This window comes from Xenopus laevis, chromosome 4L, assembly GCF_017654675.1.
Source record: "Xenopus laevis strain J_2021 chromosome 4L, Xenopus_laevis_v10.1, whole genome shotgun sequence".
Taxonomy (NCBI): domain Eukaryota; kingdom Metazoa; phylum Chordata; class Amphibia; order Anura; family Pipidae; genus Xenopus; species Xenopus laevis.
In genome coordinates, this window is record NC_054377.1 from 120,335,082 (window position 1) to 120,359,198 (window position 24,117).

Sequence of the window (24,117 nt, forward strand, 5' to 3'; positions counted from 1 at the left end):
CAGTCTCTTGTTCAAATTAATGCATGGTTGCTAGGATCATTTGGACCCTAGCAACCAGCCTGCTGAAACTGCAAACTGGAGAGCTAAAAGCTAAATAATTATAAGTAATTAAAACCAATTGCAAATTGTCTCAGAATTTCACTCTCTACATCATACTAAAAGTTAACTCAACGGTGAACAACCCCTTCAACACATAGGGGCAGATTTATCAAAGGTCGAGGTGAATTTTCGAATATCAAAATTTATCATGTACAGTCTCTTTAAAATTTCGACTTCGACCATTCGCCATCGAAAACCTGTCAAATTGCTGTTTTAGCCTATGGGGGACCTCCTAGAATCTTTTTGGAGTCAATTGGTGGACTTTGAAAAATCAAAGTTTTTTGGGGGGGGGACTTTGAATCGAATTCGATCGAATGCGCTATTTCTTCTATTCGAATTCGGCCGAATACGGACCTATTCGATCGAAAACTCACCTATTCCACCAAAAAAAAAACTCTGACTTTATTTCGGTTGGTCTTTTTGAATTCGAATTTCGATGTTTTCTCAATTCGAATTCGACCCTTGATAAATATGCCCCAATAAAATGAACCTCCCTTGTAATTGCCCTTCAGCCATGTCCTGTAATAAAGGTGCCTGCATTTTCCCTCTGTATCTACAGTCAACGAATCACAAGAGAGCACAGAAGAAGCCGAGTCCATTTTTCACTTGTATATTTGCTTTATTCTGAGGTTCGCTCCAAACAATAGTTTGATTAGAACAGTTACTAACACAGCATTTGATATTTACATAGCACATTATTACAAATAATCAAGTAAAATGCATCATCTCCCAGTGCTTTATATCTGCTGGAAATATTGGTTATCAGAGAGGTGTCAGCCCGACTATGACATCATCCTCAAACACTACCAAGTGTGATGGCGTCAGGTCTGGCACAGAAAGGAAGTATTTACAGAAAGGAGAATTCAGTGCAGTATCTCTATCCAGCTAGAGCTTTGCACCTCTCTATTAACTGCAGTGTATGCTGTTTTGTTACAGTAGCGTCAGGTCCCTGGAGATTGCACAAGACTCACTGTACAGGCCTCATTCTCACCGGATCAGAGGAGCAGAGCGATCATTGGTGACAGTAGGGCGCAGTTTAACAGTTGCAAATGGGTTTGTTCCCCTGAAGAAATACAGAAAGTTAGAATGGGATTGGAGAAGGTAGATGTAAAATTCACTTCATTTTAGGAGATCATTTTGCTTTCTGTTAACGGTAAAGCACAAACACATAAGATATATAATGGAATATGGAGTTTTAAAGGAACAGTAACACCAAAAAATGAAAGTGTTTTAAAGTAATGAAAATATAATGTAGTGTTGCCCTGCACTGGTAAAACGGGTCTGTTTGCTTCAGAAACTCTACTATAGATCATATAAACATGCTGCTGAGTAGCAATGGCGGAAATAAAAAAAAAAGGCTAAATGACACAGGTTAAACAATGGATAACAGATAACACCATTATGTTCTACAGAGCTTATCTGCTGTGTAACCTGAGCCTTTTCTACTTTGAATATCTGCCCCCATTGCTACACAGCAGCTAATATATATATAGTGAATAAAGTACCCCCTCTTGTAAAATATAAGGATATTATAAGTTACCGAGGTATATATATATACATATATATATATATATATATATATATAATACATAACAGACAGGGCCTAATATATATATATATATATATATATATATATATATATAATACTAGTGTTTCTGAAGCAAACACAGCAGTTTTACCAGTACAGGGCAACACTGCATTATATTTTTATTACTTTAAAACACTTTCATTTGTTGATGTTACCGTTCCTTTAAGAGCAGCCTGGTGGTGTCGTTTTTATACCTGAACTTTTCACAGACAATAAAACATAGGAAGTCGTTCCCGATACCATCGAGCTTAAATGGGATTTGTTGCCATGATTAAACTTTACTTAAATGTTGTGGATGTTTAATAAAAACAAATAAGCATGTTACTTTGTTAGTTGTACAGGAAGCTTTTTCATTCTGATGCATCTCTAAACTCAGCTCACCTTGGGAAGAGATCTCCTCTGTGGCCTCCTGTGCTCCTCTGAAAGGGAAAGGGCACAGATAAGAAACGGACACACAAAATGCACAGCACAAAAATCACTCTTTATATGAAAGTAAGCGAATCCAAGCACAGCAAACCCTAACTACTGCTGCACAGCAATGAGAAGCATCTTAAATATACCAGAAATATATTGGGGAAGAGAACCAAATCATCTACCTCTTTCAAACTTCTGCGGGTCTCTAAATCTCAGCGGGACACTATTGTACTATACATAATGGGGGTCACTTTTCCTCCAGCCTCAGTGTTTAAAGTGGACCCGTCACCCAGACATGAAAATCTGTATAATAAAAGTCCTTTTTAAATTAAACCTGAAATCCAATTTCTTTTTTTTAATAAAGCATTCATAGCTGTTGTAAACTCATTTAAAAATATCAGCTGTCAATCAAATATTGCCTACCCCACCTCTATGCCTAGGCATAGAGGCGGGGCAAGCAATTACTTTCACTTTCCATTCAGCACTTCCTAGATGTCACCGCTCTCCCCACATTCCCCCAGCTCTCTTAACGATTTAATTGTGTAACCAGTGCATGGTGATGGGCATTGGGTCCCTGTCCCCTGGTGCACAAACAAGATTCTGAGATGATGTAAGGATTGCCTTAATAACAGTGTCCACAAAATGGCTCCTTCCTGGTTGCTATAATTTTGAATTCCCAGACTGATGGAAACAATATTCAAATAATTTACACAGTGTAATTAAAGTTCATTTTGCTTGACTAACATGATAAAATAGGATTTGGAATAATTTTGTTTGGGTGACGGGTCCACTTTAAGTGTCACTTTACAGGCAAGGTTGTCTGCAAGCCAAGGCTTTTTTGATATTTGAATAACCCCTTTCATGCTCAAGTTATATAATCAGGGGATCACATTAGAGACAGCAGGACCCAGGAGTAGAGATGACCTGCCTAACATTTCAACAGCGTTTAAGGGTTTGCAGATGGCACAATAAAACGAAGGGGAGCTCCCGCTTACTAAAGTGTCCTCTTGTGGCAGTTATCTATTTATTAGAGGGGTGCTGCTCTAGGATGCCACTGTATGCTGATACATGCAACGGGGATATTCTTTCTTAAATAGTTTGGGGATACGGTGACCCTAGAGATACAGTGTTTACCAATAATATCAATGTCCTGTTCTGCAACTGGTGCTTCAATTTTTCCAGATTTATGCAACCAAAAGCTTCCTCCAAGCCTGGAATTCAAAAATAAGCACCTGCTTTGAGGCCACTAGGAGCAAAATTCAAGGAGTTGGGGAGAAACATGTTGCTCACGAGCTACTGGTTGGGGATCACTGGCTTAGAGGATCTGAATGCGGCTGAAAATAGCATTAGTATGCAATAGTCAATTGATCTAGAGCCTAAATATTGACCTAAATCAAAATCTGACAGTTTAAGTTAATGAAAAACTATACTTTGTATTATGGGGCATTAGCAGAGACTATGTTCTATGTATCTATGCATTTTCACACACACACATCAACACAGGCACAAGTCACACCCTACAGAGAATCTTTCCACACTGTGACACCCTACCCCCATCCCACCAGCCTATTCCCTCCCTTGGTTCTGTGACAGTGTGGTCTCCCTCTGCACGGCTTGGCTGTAGCATCATACGTTTTAACAGTAAGAGCTGTCATCTTGCATCCACCAGAAGGTAGGCTGTGGGGTCATGGAGGTGAGGAGTTTACTAAAGGGGCCCTGCTGAGGAAAGAGACGGGGAAGGTGAGTGTGTTCTGCGCTGCAAAGACATGACTTAATGTTTGTGTATTTAGAGAGAAAAATAATCTATGGGATGAAAAACAATAGTATTTTAATTATGTGGCTTGAGGAGATGAGAAGATTCGTTATATTTGTGTCTACATTCACGGCAAAATCATGGAATTTATAGCTGGAAGACCCTACATTCTCTTTTGTACAGCTTCACAACAATTGGTCTTTTGGGCCAGGGATTGATAGAAACAGATGAAGTAGGAGTTTGGCCAGGACGATCTAAGGCAGAACACAATCGATATGGTTTATAAGAAGCATTTTCCTCAGGGAGCAGTTATTTGCCTGGAGACCTGGAATGTACTTAGGGATGGAATCTCTGTACCAAACCCAGTAAAAACGAATTATTAAGAGGTGAACCACTGGTGAGTGGCATTCCCTAAAGGCATTGCTGTTGACTTCTGGGTTGTTTCATAAAATGTGGTTGTTTGGCCCATTGAATTCTTTATTTGTCCGTCACTGGGATTACCCAGCGTAACATGTGTTTCTGGGCCTGGTGGTGGGCTTTGAACAGGTAAGCACTGCAAGAAGGTCAACTCTATGATTCTAGCCACACGCCAGCTTTCTGCTACCTTAAGTATAAACAGATTTTAAAAACAAAGCACACAGTACCCCAAATCAACGAATAATTGATTACCACAGTTGTGTTATGAAACAAAGTAAACCCCATATTTTTAAACTGCAGCAAAACCTTTATAAAGCACTTTGTGAAAGGGAAACAAGGGGATTAACTGTAGATTATATAGTGAATAAAGTACACCCTATTGTAAAATATAAGGATATTATAAGTTACCGAGGAGTTTCATGACCATATAGAAACACGAGGCCGAAGGCCGAGTGTTTTTATACAGGTCATGGAACTCCAAGTTAACTTCTAATATCCTCATATTTTGCAACTGGGGGTACTTTATTTATTATAATACACAAGTTTCTGTGAGTCATGTGACAGAAATGACATCAGAACTCACCGTTTATAACTGATGACATCACTAGTCACCGTTTATAAGGATATAATTTACAGGATATTCATGGCTTTTGTGTATTATATATGAATATGAGATGAGTTATAGACTATCTAATAAGCATTTTGAGCTTATAATTTATATCTAGGTTTGCCACCTGGGCGGCATTTTATCGGCCTGGTAGGTAAAAATGTTGCTTGATGCCAATGTTATCTATAGGGAAAAAACATAAAAATATAGGAAGGCCGGTATTTATTTACAGAAAAGGTGGCAACCCTAAATATACCTAAAAAGGTATTTTGAGTTTTCTTATAAGCGAAATATGATTTAAAAACTCTATGTGATCTGGTGATATTTGAAACACGTTGCATAGGAAGCCCTTTTTGCCAGACCTGTAGATGAACATAGAGTTATTGGAAACAGAGATATCACTAACCTTAGCTGCATTGCCACTGGCTGGCGGGGGAGGAGCCACATTTACTTCACTTCCTCTTCTGCTGTTTGGGGTTGAGAATCCCTGTCCCGGGGGCTTGGGTCTATAATCTGGTTCTGGGAAGTTATCGGACCCATCCAGGAGATCTCCAGTACTGTGTGAACTGCGCAAGGGAAAAGACCTGCAGGTTCAAAGGTAATAACATGATATTCTGATTAATTAGCCAGAAAATTGATGAGTCCTAATTAGTGCATAGATTATATTTATATGTTAATGTTACTTGTTTTACATCTCCAATGTTTATCATATAAAACAGACCACAACTAGATTGTCTAAAACTTTTTGAATTCCCCCCCCAAAGAAAATGACGCACACTGACTCACTAATTAAAGAAGTGTATGTACATCCAACTGATTGGGTCAGACCATAGTTACAGTCTGCAGGGGGGGCACCTTTCCTGTAGTGTAGAATTATTGTGTGGCCCTCTAGATCTGTCTAATGAACTAAAACTTAATTTTTAGATTTATTTTCTGTTAACTATTGAGATCTTTGAATTTTATTTTAAATAAGCTGTGTTCTTCGTTTACTGGCCCTGTCTGACATCTAAGCAGGTTCTGTAGCCTTGCCTTGAGTCCTGGTCTCTGTCCAAGGATTTCACATATGCTTCTGGAAACCAGCCAATCCTGGGAATACAGAAACAGAATATAGGTTGATCCAACTGTATACACCAACCAATTCAGATCAGCCACTTTATACTACATATTATTGCAAAGGCAGCGTTGAAAAGAAACCCACAAACTTTTATTGGTTGGAGGCCCAGAGGATTTCACATGCAGGTATAATGTTTAATGAATTGTATAATTCTTGTATTTGCAACACCGCACTTCAGGGTTCTTTTACAGGCTGTTTGGGCTCTAGGGGATGTAATACAGAAATGATTTGTGCTAGGTTTTGCAGGGAAATTCAGGTACAGGTATGGGATCTATTATTCCGAATGCTGGGGACCTGGGGTTTTCCGGATAACAGATATTTCTGTAATTTGGAACTTCATAGATTAAATCTACTAGAAAAATCATGTAAACATTAAATAAACCCAATAAACTGGTTTTGCTTCCAATAGGGATTAATTATATATTGGTGGGAATCAAGTACAAGGTACTGTTTTATTACTACAGAGAAAAGGGAAATATTTTTTAAAAATTTTGATTATTTGATCATAATGGAGTTTATGGGAGACAGTCATTCCGCAATTCAGAGCTTTCTGGATAATGGGTTTCCGGTTAATGCATCCTATACCTGTATTAGGAATTGGCTGCAGAGATATATTGGGATCTTAATGGAACCTATTTAAAGAAAGCCATTTTTTCACACTTGCAAGTATGGGCCATATTGTAACACCAATGATATTTCATTGCAATATTATGTAATGTTTCTATTCTTAAACTGCCCTCCACATTAGCCATATTGGAATGAGCTGGGTTCTCCAGTATTCCTGGAGTTTGGTTGCAGGTAAAAACCTGGGGAAACACATGCACAGTGCAGGTTCTGTCCCAAAGAGCCTACGAGTTAATGTGAAGCACACTGATCAAGGTACTTGTACACAAACTCACGAGCTGATACAGATGTTGGACAAATCACCAGTTCCATTTCTCAGTTAGCAGAATGTGTATATATCAGGTGAATCCAAGTGAAAAATTAGAGATATTCCAGCACACTGTCCTCTAAATATGATTCTATTGATACTCACATAGAAAGGCCCTCCAGTTTCCCATAAAGCCATCCATTTCGGGCTTCCGGAACCAGCACAGTAATGAGATCCCCCTTTTTGAACTGCAGCAAAGTGCGGTTTCCCGATGTGTTGTGGTCCACAATTGCCTGGACTCGTCTGCCTCCTGCACCAGCTGAAGCTGCAACAACAGCCGCAACTGCTACTTCACCAAAGGAGCTTGAACGGGTGAGCTGTGAGCTGCCTACAGATCCTGGGGAAAAGAGGGGAAAAGTAAAAAAAAACATATCTTATGTGCATAGCACTAAATACAAACAGGTGTGCTTACCTGTAGATGGTGTTCTTTGCAGACCTCTCCTACTGGAATCAGATCGTATAGAGGCTCTGCTATCATTCTGCTCTCTCTCCACAGGTCTTGGGGGCTTAGGGAGACAAAATAAACTGTAAGGGTGCAAGTAGCATATGTATATACCGGCATGTATTGTTAGCAATGCTTGCAACCTCTTACATATGTCTCTTGTATATCGTACTGGTATGGGACCTGTTATCCAGAATGCTTTTTTGGATCTTCCCATAACTTGGATCTCCATTCCTTAATTCTACTACATAATAATGTAAACATTAAATAAACCCAACAGGCTGATTTTCTTCCAATAAGGATTCATTATATCTTAGTTTGGATCAAGTATAAGCTACTGTTTTTATTATTAGAGGGAAAAAGAAAATCCTTTTAAAAAATTTGGATTATTTAGCTAGAATGGGAGACGACCTAGATATAATTCGGAGTTTACCGGGTTTCCAGATAACAGATCCCATACCTGCAGCTTGCATGGTATGAAATGTCTTAATTTATTTCATTAGTAAAATCAACAATAGAAATCTATATTTTGTAATGAATGACACATACCCTCCCCTACACAGTATAAACATTTTAAAGCACCAGTAACCCTGTTTGACTCCCAACGAAGGTCCCTGTGGGGGGCCAAAGTGCTGAGCAAAATAAATCTCTGGAAGACTATTTCAGCAAATCCTGTGAGTGTCTTCTGCATTGTTCTACAGTGCCGTGAAACTGACAGCTGTCACCACAGGCAGCCCCTGGATTATTAGATAATAATTGTCTGTGATATTGGTATTCATGCAGAGACTTACTGAGATATATTTGTGTAAATAGAAATATACTTTTTCTCTATGGGACCATAACTGCATTTAAGATTCCAATTCCACTTTTTTTCCACTGAAATTATAATTATTATTATTATTATAATTATTTTGCCTTTTTTTCTATGCCATAAAGGCATTACATTTTTATTACTTGTTTCCCTGCTACCCAAAAATACCAATGGCAGGTTCTGCAGTTTTTCTCTCAAAAAGTTATCCCATGGTTTATTTCGTGAAAACTCCTGGACGAGTTAAACTTTTCGCCTAATTCAGTTCCAGTTTGTTCCCATATAGAGTTTCGACAGTGAGATCATTTTTATGAATTGAATTGCATCTCAAATTGAATCTCATCTGTGAGTTTTCACGTGATAAACTTTTTTCTCACTGAATTTAATCTGACCCATTAAGTGCAGGCAGGCACACAGAGAACACACAGAAAATGTATTAGAATTTAGAAGTACCTGAATCTGGCCCCAAAATAACAGGAGTTAGGCCTAAGGATGGAACCTTTCTTCCCAAATATATCACCTATTAGTGTATTATGTATTGTGCAACAAATTCTCATGATTTCTACTCGCTATTTAACCAGCACTACCTAGTTACACAATCATGGAACCTCTGAGCAACTTGCTGGGCTTTGCTAATAAATTGAATTCCTACCTGGCATTACTGTAACACCTGTATACTTACTAGGGATGCACCGAATCGACTATTTTGGATTTGGCCGAACCCCCGAATCCGAATCCTAATTTGCATATGCAAATTAGGGGTGGGAAGGGGAAAACCTTTTTTACTTCCTTGTTTTTTGGCAAAAAGTCATGTGATTTCTCTCCCCACACTTAATTTGCATATGCAAATTAGGATTCGGATTCAGTTCGGCCAGGCAGAATGATTGAGCCAAATCCGAATCCTGCTGAAAAAGCCCAAATCCTGACCGAATCCCGAACTGGATCCTGGATTCGGTGCATCCCTAATACTTACCTAGTCTAGAATAATAGGTTGGTTTTGGCCCCCTTCCCCTAAAGTTTTCTGTGGACACCCATGGTTTACAATTCTCACGGTGCATTGGTATATACTAAGCTCATTATACTATTAGGATAAGTGTTCCCATATTAGTTTCGTAGCAACACAGTATCATCACATACAGAAATAGATTTCCTTACCAGGGGCACGGAGTCCCTTGAGGTAGAAGCCGGCCTGCTGGGTGCATAGTTCTGGGGCCCAGATGCAGTCTGTGATCTGCTGGCATCAATTTGCTCCTTCCATGGAGATACTCGGGCCTGTAGCAAACCCTGTGCCTGAACATAAAGGCTCAATCACAACTTACATACCTCCCAATATTCGAAAAAAGAGACAAAAACTTGTGCCGTGCCTGTTTTATGTCCATAGCCCCTAATAACCATGTCCATTTTACAAAAGCTGGCAGGTTATAAAAGTTTGAACACAATTCTTGGAGTTTTAGTGCAATGTTTTATGTGTTATAACAGTTTTGCTAATGAAAGTGAATTGCCCTTTAAGCTGCAAGTCTCAGTTCTCCCAAGACACCTGCTTATCTTAAATAATTACAATTGTTTCTTTGCTTATCTTACATTTCTACAAAAGTCTCCAACTGTAGCTGCTGGTTGTTCTGGGCTCTTATTTGAATTGTTTCAGGAACTTTGTATCTTTTTCTCGAGTCAGTGCAGGAGATCAAAGAGATAGACAGGACATTTCAGTAAGAAACCCAGGACTGCGGGCTGAGCTGTCAAAATCGGGACTGTCCCGCAGAAAAAGGTATGAACTTATATTTGGGGAACATCTCATAAAAAGGCACAGTGCCCCCATATCTGGTACTGATATATCTTATGGATTCACTTAGAGATAGGCGGAATATTGAGTGTGTGACAACTGACTCTGGATACTATAGACCAGTGATCCAAACCCATTGGATTCTGCTCCCAGTGACCTCAAAGCAGGTGATTATTTTTTAATTCCAGGCTTAGAGGCAAGTTTTGGTTGCATAAAAACCATGTGCACTACTAAACAGACCTTCCTGTAGGCTGCCAGTTCAAATAGGGACTAGCAAATAGCCAATCACAGCACTTATTTTGCCCTACACAGGAACATTTTTCATGCTTGTGTTGTTCCCCAACTCTTTTTACATCTGTGGCTCACTGGTAAAAAAGGTTGAAGCTATAGATGGACGTGTATGATACATAAACTTTCTATGGAACATTCAAATAGTGACAGTGAATATTTATAAATAAATAGAACGATGCCCCTGCCATTGGTTCCATCTGTTGGCACTCACCCGGCTGTGATACTGCAAGAAGGAGCTGCACAGTAACCAGTGTTTCTCTGCAAGGAACCGATATCTACGATTCTCCTCCAACTCTGCAGCTCGCTGACTCTCCTTTACAAATGCCAGCATATCAGCGTGTAGCATCGTAACATTCTCCTAAATAAGGGGGCAGATTTGGGAGGGTCAGGATCCATACAAGGAAGAAAAATAAGGTTAAATAAGGTTAAATAGGAGTGTAAGGGTCTTGTGGGAAGTGTTAGTGGATGTAAGCAGTAAGTTACAGGTAAAAATGCTAGTAAAGAATTGATAGTAATGCTAACAGAGAACAGGCAGTGTATAATTTTACTTGTTTCTCACCTTCATTTCCCTTAGGTTACGGTCTCTCTGTCTCTCCATCTTCCAGGCCTCTGACATGCACTTTTCCAGAGTCGCTGAACGATGGCGATACTCAATCTCATAGCGGTTCTGACTGTCCTGTTGGAGAGAGTTTCATCAGCTGTAGTACCAGTGCTTGCCATATCTACATCTAAGTATGATGCTGGGGAGGGGAGACAGAGGAATATAGGGTATTATAGAGAAATAAAGCAGAAATATTGACAGTTCTTACAGCTATAAACTGCATGTCCAGCTTGGTGTTCTTGTCCATTTGTTGCACTATATCGCCATGAAGAGTCTGAAACTAGATACAATACAATATTAAGAGACTTCTTTTTCACATCAGACATCAGCCAGATATTGGATATAATAAATGGAAAATCATCTGTGCTACTAAATTAGTCCAAGGGTTTTTCATGACACTGAGCAATACATTTAGTGGTAAGATCAATTTTAATATTTTCTTTTATATTTGTAGGGGACTAGTGATTAGTCACCCCTATATCCTTTCTCCCTGCAAGCACAGTCTCAATACCCCTAATGGGAAGAGAGCTGGTATAATGTTAGCATTGTTGGGAAAGCTATTGAAGCGCTCTGATTATGTCCTGTAGGTGTTTAGTCCAATTACTATAGGACTATCAGGTGCAAATATAACAAGGACAGGCGTAACCATTTTCTTTTTTTTGGAGCAGGGTTGCCACCTTTTCTAGAAAAAAATACCGGCCTTCCTATATATTTATCTTTTTTCCCTATTTATAACATTGGGATCAACCATAATTTTTACCGGCCAGGCCGGTAAAATACCGGCCAGGTGGCAACCCTACCTGGAGCCCCTCTTGGAAGTGTGTCCTGAGCTTGTGACAGAAGAGACAGAGCAGGCCCCTAAATGAAGAGCAAGCCTTAGGGTAAGAGGAGACCTCAATGGAAGTCAGGCATGAGGTCCCCAAGAAAATGCGGTCAACTAGATGCTCAGGGGCAAGACACACAGAGCGTTACCTCTGCTGCTCTCAGCCTGTGGTTTCTTTGCAAAAAGTGCAGCTTCCCCTTTAGTGAAAGTATACAGAGCAGTGAGCAGAGCAAAAAATCGAAAGCAGTTTTTTCAAGACAATCTCTGCTCTGTTTACCTGCACTGAAGCAGAAGCTGCACTTTTTGCAAAAGCAGCAGAACCAACGCTCTGTGTGCCCTTACCTATACGTGTGTAAGCATTCTGCTTGATTTTCCAGTGTGGGGTTAAAGACATCAGTCAACAGCAACCGGTTTTCCTTAACCTAGACTAAGCCTGTACACAATGAAACAGGTGATGTCAGGTCTGAGAGCTGATTTGTTGGGAATTTATATACTGGCAGTGGTTTTGTAACTAGAGGGGGCTGTGTGTAAATAATATATGTGTGTGATGTATTAAGTTATATAATTGGGGAAAGTAATGTTAAATCCTTATGCACAGAGCAGGAACTAGGGGCAGGCAGAAAAGGCATGTGCCCTAGGGTGCAATGGTGGGGGGGGCACCAGACACGTACCTCATATTTAGCCTACTCCTATTCAGGGCTTATGTCCCTTCACCACTTGCAAGATGTTTAACTCATCCACCCCCATTGGCAACCCAAGAGTGGGAGCACAGTTGTTCTAGCATGTTTGTGCTCAATTGGTCACATGGTGGGGGTGGCCCTCTGGCTTGGCCCTGCACTGCTTATGTCCCTGTCCTATTATTTATAGGGGCTCAGGTTCAATACCCATATGAGAACTCAACTTGTAAGGAGTTAAATAAAATAATGTATTTTATTAATGTACAAAGTGAGAGGGCTGGCGTATAGAGAACAGCTGCATTTCTACCAAGGTTGTGCTCTAATAATCCTTTGACGATAACCAGAGAACGGGTCTTACATCTGTCTCCATGCAAGCAATTATCCTTCATTCAATAAAGTGTGTTTGGGTTCAAGCATTCATGAAAAGATGTCTACTTGCTGCAGCGAAGGCCCTACATATGTGTTACATCACAGCGAGGCACGGGTGGTCACTCTACAAACTGATTTCCCTGTACTAATGAACCCAGCACTTAGATTGTTAGCTCTATGGGTTTCACTAAGCCAAACAATTCTAGCAGTACTGCGTACACATAATAATAGAAATAGGAGAAAGCAGCAGAACTTGCTATTGGTGTTTCACTCCCATTAGATGCAGGAAAAAAATGTTCCATTTAGAGTGGAAAACAGTAGATCTGCGGTTTCATCAGCAGCTTTGCTCCTCCCAAAAAACCTAAGCCTTATTATGTAATACTGAACTTCTCAGAAAATGATTTTGCGTGGCCACAAGCAACAGGCCAGGGGCTAATGGGGCAGTGGCAGCAAAGCTTTTGTGGTCACTTGATGAGTTTAAAGGTACAGGCAGTCCCCGGGTTACGTACTAGATAGGGTCTGTAGGTTTGTTCTTAAAATGAATTTGTATGTTGAAATATCAACATTTACTTATAAAATGCAACTTAGACAGATGTCTGTCTTAACATAGTATTTATTTTTACCTTTCTGTGCTCCGCAGTAGACAACACACACCAGAGGGGATTAGGGCAGGTGGTTTATTAAAACTAAATGCTAATTAATGTCAAGTAATCAATAGTATGTTACTGTAACAGCCCCCGTCTGTAAAGGTGAGTTTTATTTAAGTCGGTGTATGTAACTTGAAAATTCCCTGTACTGTATATTTTTGTAAGCAGTTAATTACTAGCAGCATGAATTACCGGTACTAGCAGCATGAAGGCCCCCAAATCAGTATAAAAATATTTTGCATCAAACCCCAAAGCTACTGTTGAAGTACCGCACTTAAAAATGTTTTTAAAGGTTCAGTTTCAAACATGTTACCGCCAAACAGTAATGGTTGAAGGACAAGGAAAGCCTAATTCGATAGGGGAAGCCAGTAAAGTTTTTTCCTTTAAGGGAGCACCAGCCCAGCAAATAAACTTAGAGATTTCATTAACTGGGTACCAGGGTGGTATTATTTAAAGGACAACTGTTGCCAAAAAATAATATCCCCAATTAAAGGTGAGGACTAATAGAGTTTGTACTTCAGTTGGGGGTAACAGTAGTTTTTTTAAAAAATTGCCCCCACCAGCGCTAGGCCACCTGCACCGGGGAGGGAGCTCCTAGTGTGAGTGGCCATGTTGGGGGGACATGCATGTGCATAATGAGTGAACGGCACAATTTTCACATTATGCATTATTATTATTATGCGCATGCACGTGACGTCAAAAACTAGTTATGTGCATGTGCTCTGACCAATATGGCTGCGCCCTTCTGGTGTGAGTGTCTTAGCACTGGTGGGGGGGCAATATTTTAAAAAGAAAGCTACTGTTACCCCCAACCGGAGTACGGGCTCTATTAACCTGCACCTTTGGTTTGGGATAATATTTTTTTTCAACAGGCGCCCTTGAACAATTTTTGCGCTTGACCAATGAATTAGGCTTTCCTTGTCCTTTAATTAATACTTTATATCATAAGACTTTTTGGTATAATTTAGAAGCAGAACAGGGAAAGAAGTACCAGTCAGTGGGAAGAATTAGAATTAATGGGAAGTGATATACACACAATAAAACCTTCCTTTTCCACTTTTCTAATTCCTTCCCCTCCTACCCTGGATAAATCAATTTGCATATTTTGGTAATTCAAACCCTTACAGTGACGGTAAATACAGTAAATGACAATACACAGACTATGTTAGCAATTACAGCAATCAATTGGTAAAATGTATGTAAGGGGCAGATGGATATTGTGTCCATACAAAGCATCACAATAGCCGTGAACCTATATATAAAAATAATGTTTAAAAAATAAACTCCCTTGTAAAAGCATACATTTAGAGAAGCTGAGACTGGCATTAGATAGGCAACCTTGTGGGCACCCATGAGCAGGGCTGGACTGAGAATTAAAATAGGCCCTGGCATTTCAGGTACACAGAGGCCCAATCAGCCCTCACCAGCCCACTAAATACTGACTTTATATGGCAACTTATAGCAGCCCCTCTGGCATTTGCCAGAACCCACAGATTGCCAGTCCGGGCCTGCCCATGAGACGTTTATAGGGTTAGTAGTTTAGAATTCCTTGGAAATTCACCATGGAAAGCACTGGCACGTTATGGCTGATACCCAAGGGCGAGTATCACAACTGTAACTGAGAAGTTACATTGACGCGACTGATTCTACTGTTGCACCTCTTTTGATGCTGTTCCAGCTAATAAATTGTTAACTAGTTGGATAAAAACCACTGCACATGACACCTCCTCCGATATACAGCGAGGGCCTGAGTGGGAGGATTTAGTGTAACCAGCAAAGCCAGGAGGGTTAATAATGCTCTTTTAAACAACTCAAAGGTAACTTACCACAATATTAAGCCCAGCACTGGCAGTTTTACAGTTGTCAGCCATCTGGATGAGCAGTTGACCTGCAGGGACAATAAAACCTTTTATTAGCTTTCAGCTAGCAGAGGATTTTTAATGAAAGGGAATTTGAGGGTTTTATCGGAGTCCTTTGCTGCACTTTGAATAGGAGTGTCTCTGCAATTAAAGGGTTGTGCGTCAGGGATGCCTGCATATCATTACATGGCCCATGTCACCTTGGCCGACCAACGTCATATTTCTGCACCAAAAACACTAAACCATAAACAAATATCTAAATGCACCGCTTTTCCTCTTCACTGTTAAACTATACTGAATAACAACAACCACACAAATGTTTCAAGCACTATAAGTTCTCCTTTAATGTACCCAGAATCCTTGCTTCATTCCTGGCAATGGAATCTAAACAGAGAGCAAATAAATTGTAGGCAATCTACAGATACCAAGTCATCAATCAGTGTCGGACTGGGACACCCGAAAACCTTTGACCAGGGGCCCACCAATTAATCTTAGACCAGGGTCCCACTCTTAGTATTATTTTTCTTCCTCTCCTCACTCAACCTCAGAATGACAATAGTTGTAGGTGGGAAAATAGTAGGGAATAAGTAAGGCCCTTCCTATAGCAGGCAACACTACTATATATCTTTGTATGGGTCACAGGAGCCAAATTCATCATGTGCAACACCACCAACATTAGAGGAAGTCTGACCAAGTTAAAGAAGTACTTGTCATTACCCAGTACAGATGTGGGACCTGTTATCCAGAATGCTCAGGACCTGGAGTTTTCCGGGTAAGGACACACGCTAAGATTCAGGGAGATTTAGTCGCCTGGCGACAAATCAAATCTTCGAGCGACTAATTTCCCCCGAAAAGCCTTCCTGACGGCTAGAATCGGATTGCTGGCGGGATGGCACTCAGAGCACTTTATTTTCCGAAGTCAACCGTAATTGCCTAACGAGGAAACTTTGGACAACCAAGGAAGTCGGGGGTGTCCAAAAGGTAGATCAGGATCTACCAGTAGACCTTTAGCTGGTGATCAGTAGATCTCAAGACACTGTCTATATCACCCTCCTATTTCATTCAGATATTTATTACGGTAAGGTTAGATAAGAAATAGAGGTTTAAATATAACAATATACATTTTCTCATCAAACAATATTTAAATAATATTTTCCATGGAACAGAGTGCTAACAATGGTTTTATGGATGTAGATCATAATGGGACAACATCACTAAAAGTAAACCTTGTATTTGTAAAGTATGGGCACTCCTGCATTGTCTACTAGAAAATCATGTAAACATAAAAAACATAAAAAATAAACCCAATTGGCTTCCAATTTTGCTTCCAATAAGGATTAATTATATCTTAGTTTGGAACAAGTACAAGCTACTGTTTTATTATTACAAAGGAAACAATTTTAAAAAATTGGATTATTTGGATAAAATGGAGTCTATTGGAGATGGATAATGGCTTTCTGGATAATGGCTCCTATACCTGTAATATATTTCAGAAAGTTATATTAGTTTAATGAGTGCTGCATTCTTCGCCTTACACCTGGCCTAGCCCTAGATTTTTTTCTCTTATTTGTATTGTGATCCAACTCCCAATCAGAGCTGGTTCATGGTTTAGTAAGTTGCTTGAACCTGACACAGTTTACTACCTATGCAAATGTTAGCTATATCTGTTAGCCATTGTATTCTGTATTTCATGCATCCTATCATTGAATTTGGTCTACAGAGAAATGGAATTTGATAAGAGAAGGATAGATAAGGCCAAGCTCAGTTGGAAGATTAGGGTGGTGAGAAATCTCTTCACTAGCTACACTTCCTCAAAGGTCAGCAGCTCGAACCCTTATTCCTTTACGGGCAGGGACACGCGGTCAGATTCGGGGAGATTAGTCGACCGGCGACAAATCTCCTGTTCTTCAGGGCGACTAATCTCCCCTGCCTAGAATGAAAATCGCTGACATGATGGCACTCAGAACGCTTTGTTTTCCGAAGTCACCCGAAGTTGCCTCACAAGGGAAACTTCAGGCTACTTCAGAAAACGAAGCACTCCTGTGGTATTTATACAAATGGCCTGTAGATGTCACTGTGCCCAGACTTATACTGTGCATACATCCTGACAGCTTAAAAGTGAAAGTGAAGGTTACTGTTGTGTAATTGCTGCATGAGAGCCTGCTAATAAAGCACTGTTATACTCTACTCATCCTCGGCTACCCAAAACATAACAAATTGACGACGCGATGGCTCTTCTACCTCTGCAGCAGCCTGCACCTTTTCTTCCAAACCCTGGTGAGCCTACCATACCTTTTACTGCTTGGAGCCATATGTTTGAAAATAACATTATTGCTTCTGACCAAGGGGAGATTTCTGCTGCTAGAAAGCTTTACTTATTCACTGCCTGGGAGCAGAGGGACAGCGTATATTCTATACATTACCATTACCTGATGAGACTTATGAAACTGCTCTTACTGCTATAAAGAACTTTTTCGTGCCAAGAGTAAATGTGGTTGCTGAAAGATATCAATTCCGCCAACCTGGACAATGGTGAATCCACAGAACAATTTGTAGCAGTTTTGAGAGAGCTGGTTGTTACCTGTGAGTTTGGGAATCTAACAGATGAAATAGTGGAAAAAACAAACTCACCTCGCATTAGAGAGAGACTGCTCCTAGAGCAGGATTTAACCCTTGCAAAGGCTATTATTGAAATTGAAACAGCAGTGGCAGAGGCTAAAACTCTCAGTCAGGGAACTGCTGGGAATGTACAGATTGTGAATTCAACATTGTGGCCTAATAATGCGCATCCACAGGCAAAATACAGTGCTAAGGAAAGGGATTCCCCTACACTGCAAAACCATACAGCAAATACAAATAGAAAATACTGCTTTCGCTGTGGTTCAACACAACACACTGCAAATTATGTTACATGTCCTGCAAAAGCTTTACGGTGCCGCAAATGGACAAAGGTAGAACATTTTGCTAAGATCTGCCGTAGTTCAGCTAAAGATGTTCATGAAGTCACTACTACAAATGTTACAGTATTAAGTGTGGATAAAGCTGGTACATTTATTCCAGACAAGTTTATATGCACTGTCAGTGTCAGTACTGCTTCTGCTGACAAGGGACACTCCATTAACCTAATGCTTGATACAGGTTCAGCTGTTTCTATACTACCAATGTATATTTTCTTGAATTACTTTGCAAAAGATCCGTTTGTTGCACCTGCCCTGAAACTGGTCAGTTACTTAAAAGATCCAATCCCTGTGCTTGGTTGCTTGCCAGTGACTCTACAATTTGAATCAAATACTGCAAAATGTGACTTTTACATTGTGAATAAGGGTACTGCTATACTTGGAGGGGATCTCTTTGCTGCATTAAACCTACAATTAGTTGATGGTTTCATTACTACAGCACCAGTGCCTGCCACACAGCCTGTGTCTACAATTTCAGCACAAAGCAACACTTCACTGGGCTGCGCAAAGAACTTTGTAAACAAAAGGGATACTGTCATGGGAAAAAACATTTTTTTTCAAAATGAATCGGTTAATAGTCCTGCTTCAGCAGAATTCTGAACTGAAATCCATTTCTTCAAAAGAGCAAACAGATTTTTTTATGTTCAATTTTGAAATTGGACATGGGGCTACACATTTTGTCAATTTCCCAGCTGCCCCAAGTCAGTTGACTTGTGCTCTGATAAACTTCAATCACTCTTTACTGCTGTACTGCAAGTTGGAGTGATATCACCCCCTCCCCCCCCCAGCAGCCAAACAAAAGAACAATGGGAAGGTAACCAGATAACAGCTCCCTAACACAAGATAACAGCTGCCTGGTAGATCTAAGAACAACACTCAATAGTAAAAACCCATGTCCCACTGAGACACATTCAGTTACATTGAGAAGGAAAAACAGCAGCCTGCCAGAAAGCATTTCTCTCCTAAAGTGCAGGCTCAAGTCACATGACCAGGGGCAGCTGGGAAATTGACAAAATGTCTAGCCCCATGTCAGATTTCAAAACTGAATATAAAAAAATCTGTTTGATCTTTTGAGAAATGGATTTCAGTGCAGAATTCTGCTGGAGTAGCACTATTAACTGATGTGTTTTGAAAAAAACATGTTTTCCGATGACAGGATCCCTTTATGGTGAGACCAGATGTAAAACCAGTACCATTTCCTGATTCAGCATGGGAAAAACTTGCTATTGATATTGTGGGTCCTTTTACAGATGCTGCTATAGATTGTAGATTTGCTATAACCTTGATAGACTATTACAGTAAATAGACAGAAATTGCATTTGTTTCTCATATAACACCAGCTACAGTAATAACATTTCTGTCTGTACAATCTTCAGCAGAGAAGGTAATCCAAAGGAGTTAATATCAGACAACGGACCACAGTTTGTCTCATATGAGTTTGAATCCTTTCTGAGAGAGAGGAATATTCTGCATAGGAAATCCACAAGCAAATGGAGAAATCGAGCGATTCAACAGAAGTCTGAAAGAAGCACTACAGACAGCAAATCTTACTGGGAAATCTTGGAAAATATTTACAACAGAGTTCCTACATAACTACAGAGCAATGCGCCATGCAACAACTCAATCATCTCCAGCTGAATTATTACATGGCAGACAGATGCGCACTAAGTTACATGTTGCAGACATCAAACTTCCACAAAATACTGTGCCTACAAAATCATCTACTGCTGACATTGTGAAACATCAACAAGCCAAATGCAAGGCTTATACTGACAGAAAACGTGGTGCAAGAGAAGTACATTTTCAGCCTGGTTCTTTAGTCAGAATTAAGAAACCAGGAATACTGAAACAAGGATAATCTAATTTACTACAAAACTTGAAGTGAGACACCAGCGAGGACCATACACACATGAACTGTCTGATGGACGCATATGAAATGCAAGTCATCTTGCTCCTGTTAGATATGACTTTGGAGAAGCTCCATTTGATGAAGGACATTTTCCTACTCCTGATGTCAACTGCAATACGCCTGAAGAAAGTGAACCTATAAGGCGTACTGAGAGAATCAGAAAACTACCTGCATGGACCCAGGGCTATGTGATGTGAATAATGTATATTATTGCTTTAAGATGCATTGTTGTTTTTTATTACATTTGCTCGAAAGCTTTCCTACTAAAGGGGAAATATGTGGTATTTATACAAATGGCCTGTAGATGTCACTGTGCTCAGACTTATACTGTGCATACTTCTTGACATCTTAAAAGTGAAAGTTACTGTTGTGTAATGGCTGCATGAGTCTCTGCATATAAAGCACTGTTATACGCTACTCATCCTCGGCTACCAAAACATAACAGCTCAGAGGCAGTTCAGGGAGATTAGTCGTCCCAAAGAAGAGGAGATTTGTCTCCGGACGACTAATCTCCCCAAATCTGACCGTGTGTCTCTGCCCTTAACTGGATTATTTATATTATTATTAAAATCAATGATTCAGGGATTTCTAATTCCAGAGCAGATGGAAAAAAAACAACCCAAAAGCATATTGGTTAAAAAAAAAAAACATCACCAGCCATAGGTACTCTGTCCTAACACTGGCCACTTCACACTGACACCAAGCATTATACTGTTAATTATATATTTAGGACATAGGACATATATACATGGAGCAAAGCTGGGAAAGCTGGCATACCGATGTGTCAATGGAATTTTGCGCATGTGTGCATCTTTTTATTCTTATATTTCATTACAATAGGATACATAATGAGATTACACCTCTCTTGTACAATAGGTAAACTGTTTAATTGTATCCCTGTCAGAAGTTAATGTCCTGGGGATATAATATACACAAAAAATATGCTATATAGATGTTCATCAACCCCACTTGCAGCTGTGTCTTAATTTAGCAGGGGTAGAGGTTGAGCTCTGCTTGTACCAATGAAATCTTTCAGAGGCCTGATTCACAACTTTGCTAAGAGTCACACCCCAAACATATAACATTAAAGCCACTTTGGCAAGCAACAAGAAAACTTTTCTTATCAGCTTTTAATCAGTTTACAGCTAAAAAAGGCTTGTATGTTTCTCCCAACTGATTATGTCTTTATTTTAACTTCCCCTTCGGTCTGTTTATTTTGAATTGCAGCCAGTGATTAATATTAACCAAGGAAGTGATTTTTAATAAAGATTATAAACCTTGTCTCAGTGTGAACTCGTGATAAACATCCACAAGCTCTGAATGAACATAATAGATTTCACTGCATATTAGAGAACCAACTGTGTCCTGTAATACTCATGTTCTATTGTATTACAGTAAAATGTTCTAGACATGCATTCTCCACCATATCCAGAATCCTTAATGTGAATGAGTGACTTAAGGTGGCCATACATGGGCAGATCTGCTCATTTGCAGAGGTTGCCAAACAAGCAGATCTTGCACTGATAAGCCCACCTATTTTTCGGCCAAATATCGGTCGCGAAAGCCCGTCAGAGGCCTTATATACTGACCAATAAGCAGCATTATATATATGTATATTGTGTATATGTGTGTGTGTATATATATATATATATATATATATATATATATATATATATATTATAGTACAATGTACAATGCATTCTCCACCATTTTCAAGTAAGACCATATCAACAATCCCTAAATTTTATTAGTGACTCAGCTAGAAAACTGTTGACTCTACAATTCTATACACAAAATCTCTGCCTAGTCCTGATATTACAAACATTCAGTCTGTGTGCATTTTTATAGCTACAAATACCAGTAGTCTCTCCAAAAACATCAAACAACACAAAACACCAGAACATGGTATGAAATGTAAAAACGCACAGATTTATACCGCTGTGTAGATAAATAGCAGTTAAAAGCTTTTTCTTTGCCTCTACTTCATCGCTTACATTATCCCTTACATCAGCGATCCCAACCAGTATCTTGTGAGCAACATGTTTCTCCCCAACCCCTTGGATGTTGCTCTCAGTGGCCTCAAAGCAGGGGCCTATTTTTGAATTCCAGGCAAGTTGAGGTTGTATAAAAATTGAGGCAAGTTTAGGTTGTATAAAAATCAGATGTACTGCCAACCAGAGCCTCCTGTAGGCTACCAGTCCTCATACGGGCTACCAATAGCCAATCACAGCCCTTATTTGGCACCACCCAGGACCTTTTTTCATACTTGTGTTGCTCCCCAACTCTTTTTACATCTGAATGTTGCTCATGGATGAAAAAGCTTGGGGACCCCTGCCTTACATGATCCCTTACATTATGGTCCCAGCCTTCAACCCATACTCACCAAGCCCCTGACATGTGACGTTCTGCAGCGCCTGTTCACCAATTTTCTTAATTGCATTGTAATAGGTTTCTGCAACTTCTGATAGTGCTGGCAACAGAAAAAAAAATATTATTCCTCTACTCATTCACATTTCTTGCCATTTCTTTTGGGCTGGCACACTCATGTTACACCCCTGCAACGAGCATAACATTGTCTTTACATGTGATTTGATTTAGCTGTAAACAAATGTGACTATTGTTTTTACATTACCCACCAAATCCCCCATGTTCCTCTATAAGGATACAGTATCAGTATGACCTATAGGTAACTTATAAATGTAGATTCATATTTTAAAGATTATGTTTTTTGTGTCAGTATCCTTTTTAGCTTTTTCTTGCCCCATCACATTCCCCTTTAGTCTGGACTGAAGAAGAGGAATCTTCCGCCCATTTCTGTTTGCAGCTCTGTTTGTTTATGTTCCTAAAAGCAGTTAAAAATAGTTATTTTGGTTTTAGCCAAACTATTTTTCTGCTGTTAAGATATTTCTTGAGATACATGGGTGTGCAGATGGAGTGGAAGTCTTCACAGTCATGCTTATAATATTGAGAACACCAAGAAGGGTCAGGAATGGCCGGTGGAAAAGCTCAGGATCAATGTTTATCTGGACCCTACTCCTTTTTAACATCTAACGTTACAATTTCAACATGTTTAAAGAAAAAAAAGTAAACAAAATTCCCTGTTTTTTTGATGTTCTGGATAGCAGCACAGTAATATGCTTATAGGCAGGATCCCTACTCCATCCTCTCTTGATATATCCATTTGTTACCTACCCTTATACATGTCATACAGTAAACTGTTGACATCCATAACTTAACTGGATAATTATAATAATGTAGGCAAAATATTACTAAACTGGTTATGTGTATATATATATATATATATATATATATATATATATATATATATATATATATATATATATATATATATATATATATATATATATATATATATATATATATATATATATATATATATAAAATCCTGCCGCCCTAGGCCCGGGCCTTGTTGGCTTTTCCACAATTTTGGGCCTGCTGCTTTCTTTGATTATTTTCAGCCTTAACATTTTTGCACTGACACATCCGCAGCTTTTTGACTATATCGGTGTGTCAGTTTACTTGTTATCAGTGGACTCTCACCTCTTCCTATAGAAAGGTCGAATGCATATCTAGGTGCCTTATAATAGATTTATATTGTACAATTATATATCAGTGGTTAGCTGTAGACGCCTCGGTTACAATTGTCTCATTATAAGACTCTGATTTACCATACAAGGGGCCAGGCCTATACTGGGAGTCAAAATAGGCCCTGGCATTCCAAGTACACAGAGGCCCAAATAGTCCTCCACCAACCCACTAATTGCCAGAACCCACAGATTGCCAGTCCGGGTCTGGAAGAGGCATTAATCTTCCTCCAGAGTTTTGCTTAGTACAAGGGAAAACCTATGTTGGCTTGGTTTTGTAATATATTTCTACACATGAACAAATTAGGGTGTTATTCCTGTTGCAGCTATGCCTAACTGCCTGTGTAATTCTGCTGCCGGATGTATATGTGCTGTGTATATTAATGACTAGGCTGTGATCCCTGCTGGCTGCTGGTTAGGATATTA

The 24,117-nt window shown here is 39.6% G+C and overlaps 1 protein-coding gene across 1 annotated transcript in view; it reads right to left on the minus strand.

Annotated features, from left to right (window-relative positions):
- Positions 1–703: 703 nt before the first annotated feature.
- Positions 704–24,117, minus strand: part of LOC108714544 (brain-specific angiogenesis inhibitor 1-associated protein 2-like protein 2) — a 30,185-nt gene continuing 6,771 nt past the window's right edge. The window contains exons 3-14 of the mRNA XM_041590730.1: positions 22,470–22,556; positions 15,188–15,249; positions 11,054–11,125; positions 10,804–10,920; positions 10,456–10,602; positions 9,329–9,463; positions 7,336–7,429; positions 7,029–7,260; positions 5,908–5,964; positions 5,285–5,462; positions 2,069–2,106; positions 704–1,162 (exon numbers count right to left, since the gene is read on the minus strand). Coding sequence (XP_041446664.1) covers positions 1,087–1,162; positions 2,069–2,106; positions 5,285–5,462; positions 5,908–5,964; positions 7,029–7,260; positions 7,336–7,429; positions 9,329–9,463; positions 10,456–10,602; positions 10,804–10,920; positions 11,054–11,125; positions 15,188–15,249; positions 22,470–22,556 — 1,295 coding nt within the window. The 3' untranslated portion in view covers positions 704–1,086. The remainder of the gene's footprint in view (positions 1,163–2,068; positions 2,107–5,284; positions 5,463–5,907; positions 5,965–7,028; positions 7,261–7,335; positions 7,430–9,328; positions 9,464–10,455; positions 10,603–10,803; positions 10,921–11,053; positions 11,126–15,187; positions 15,250–22,469; positions 22,557–24,117) is intronic.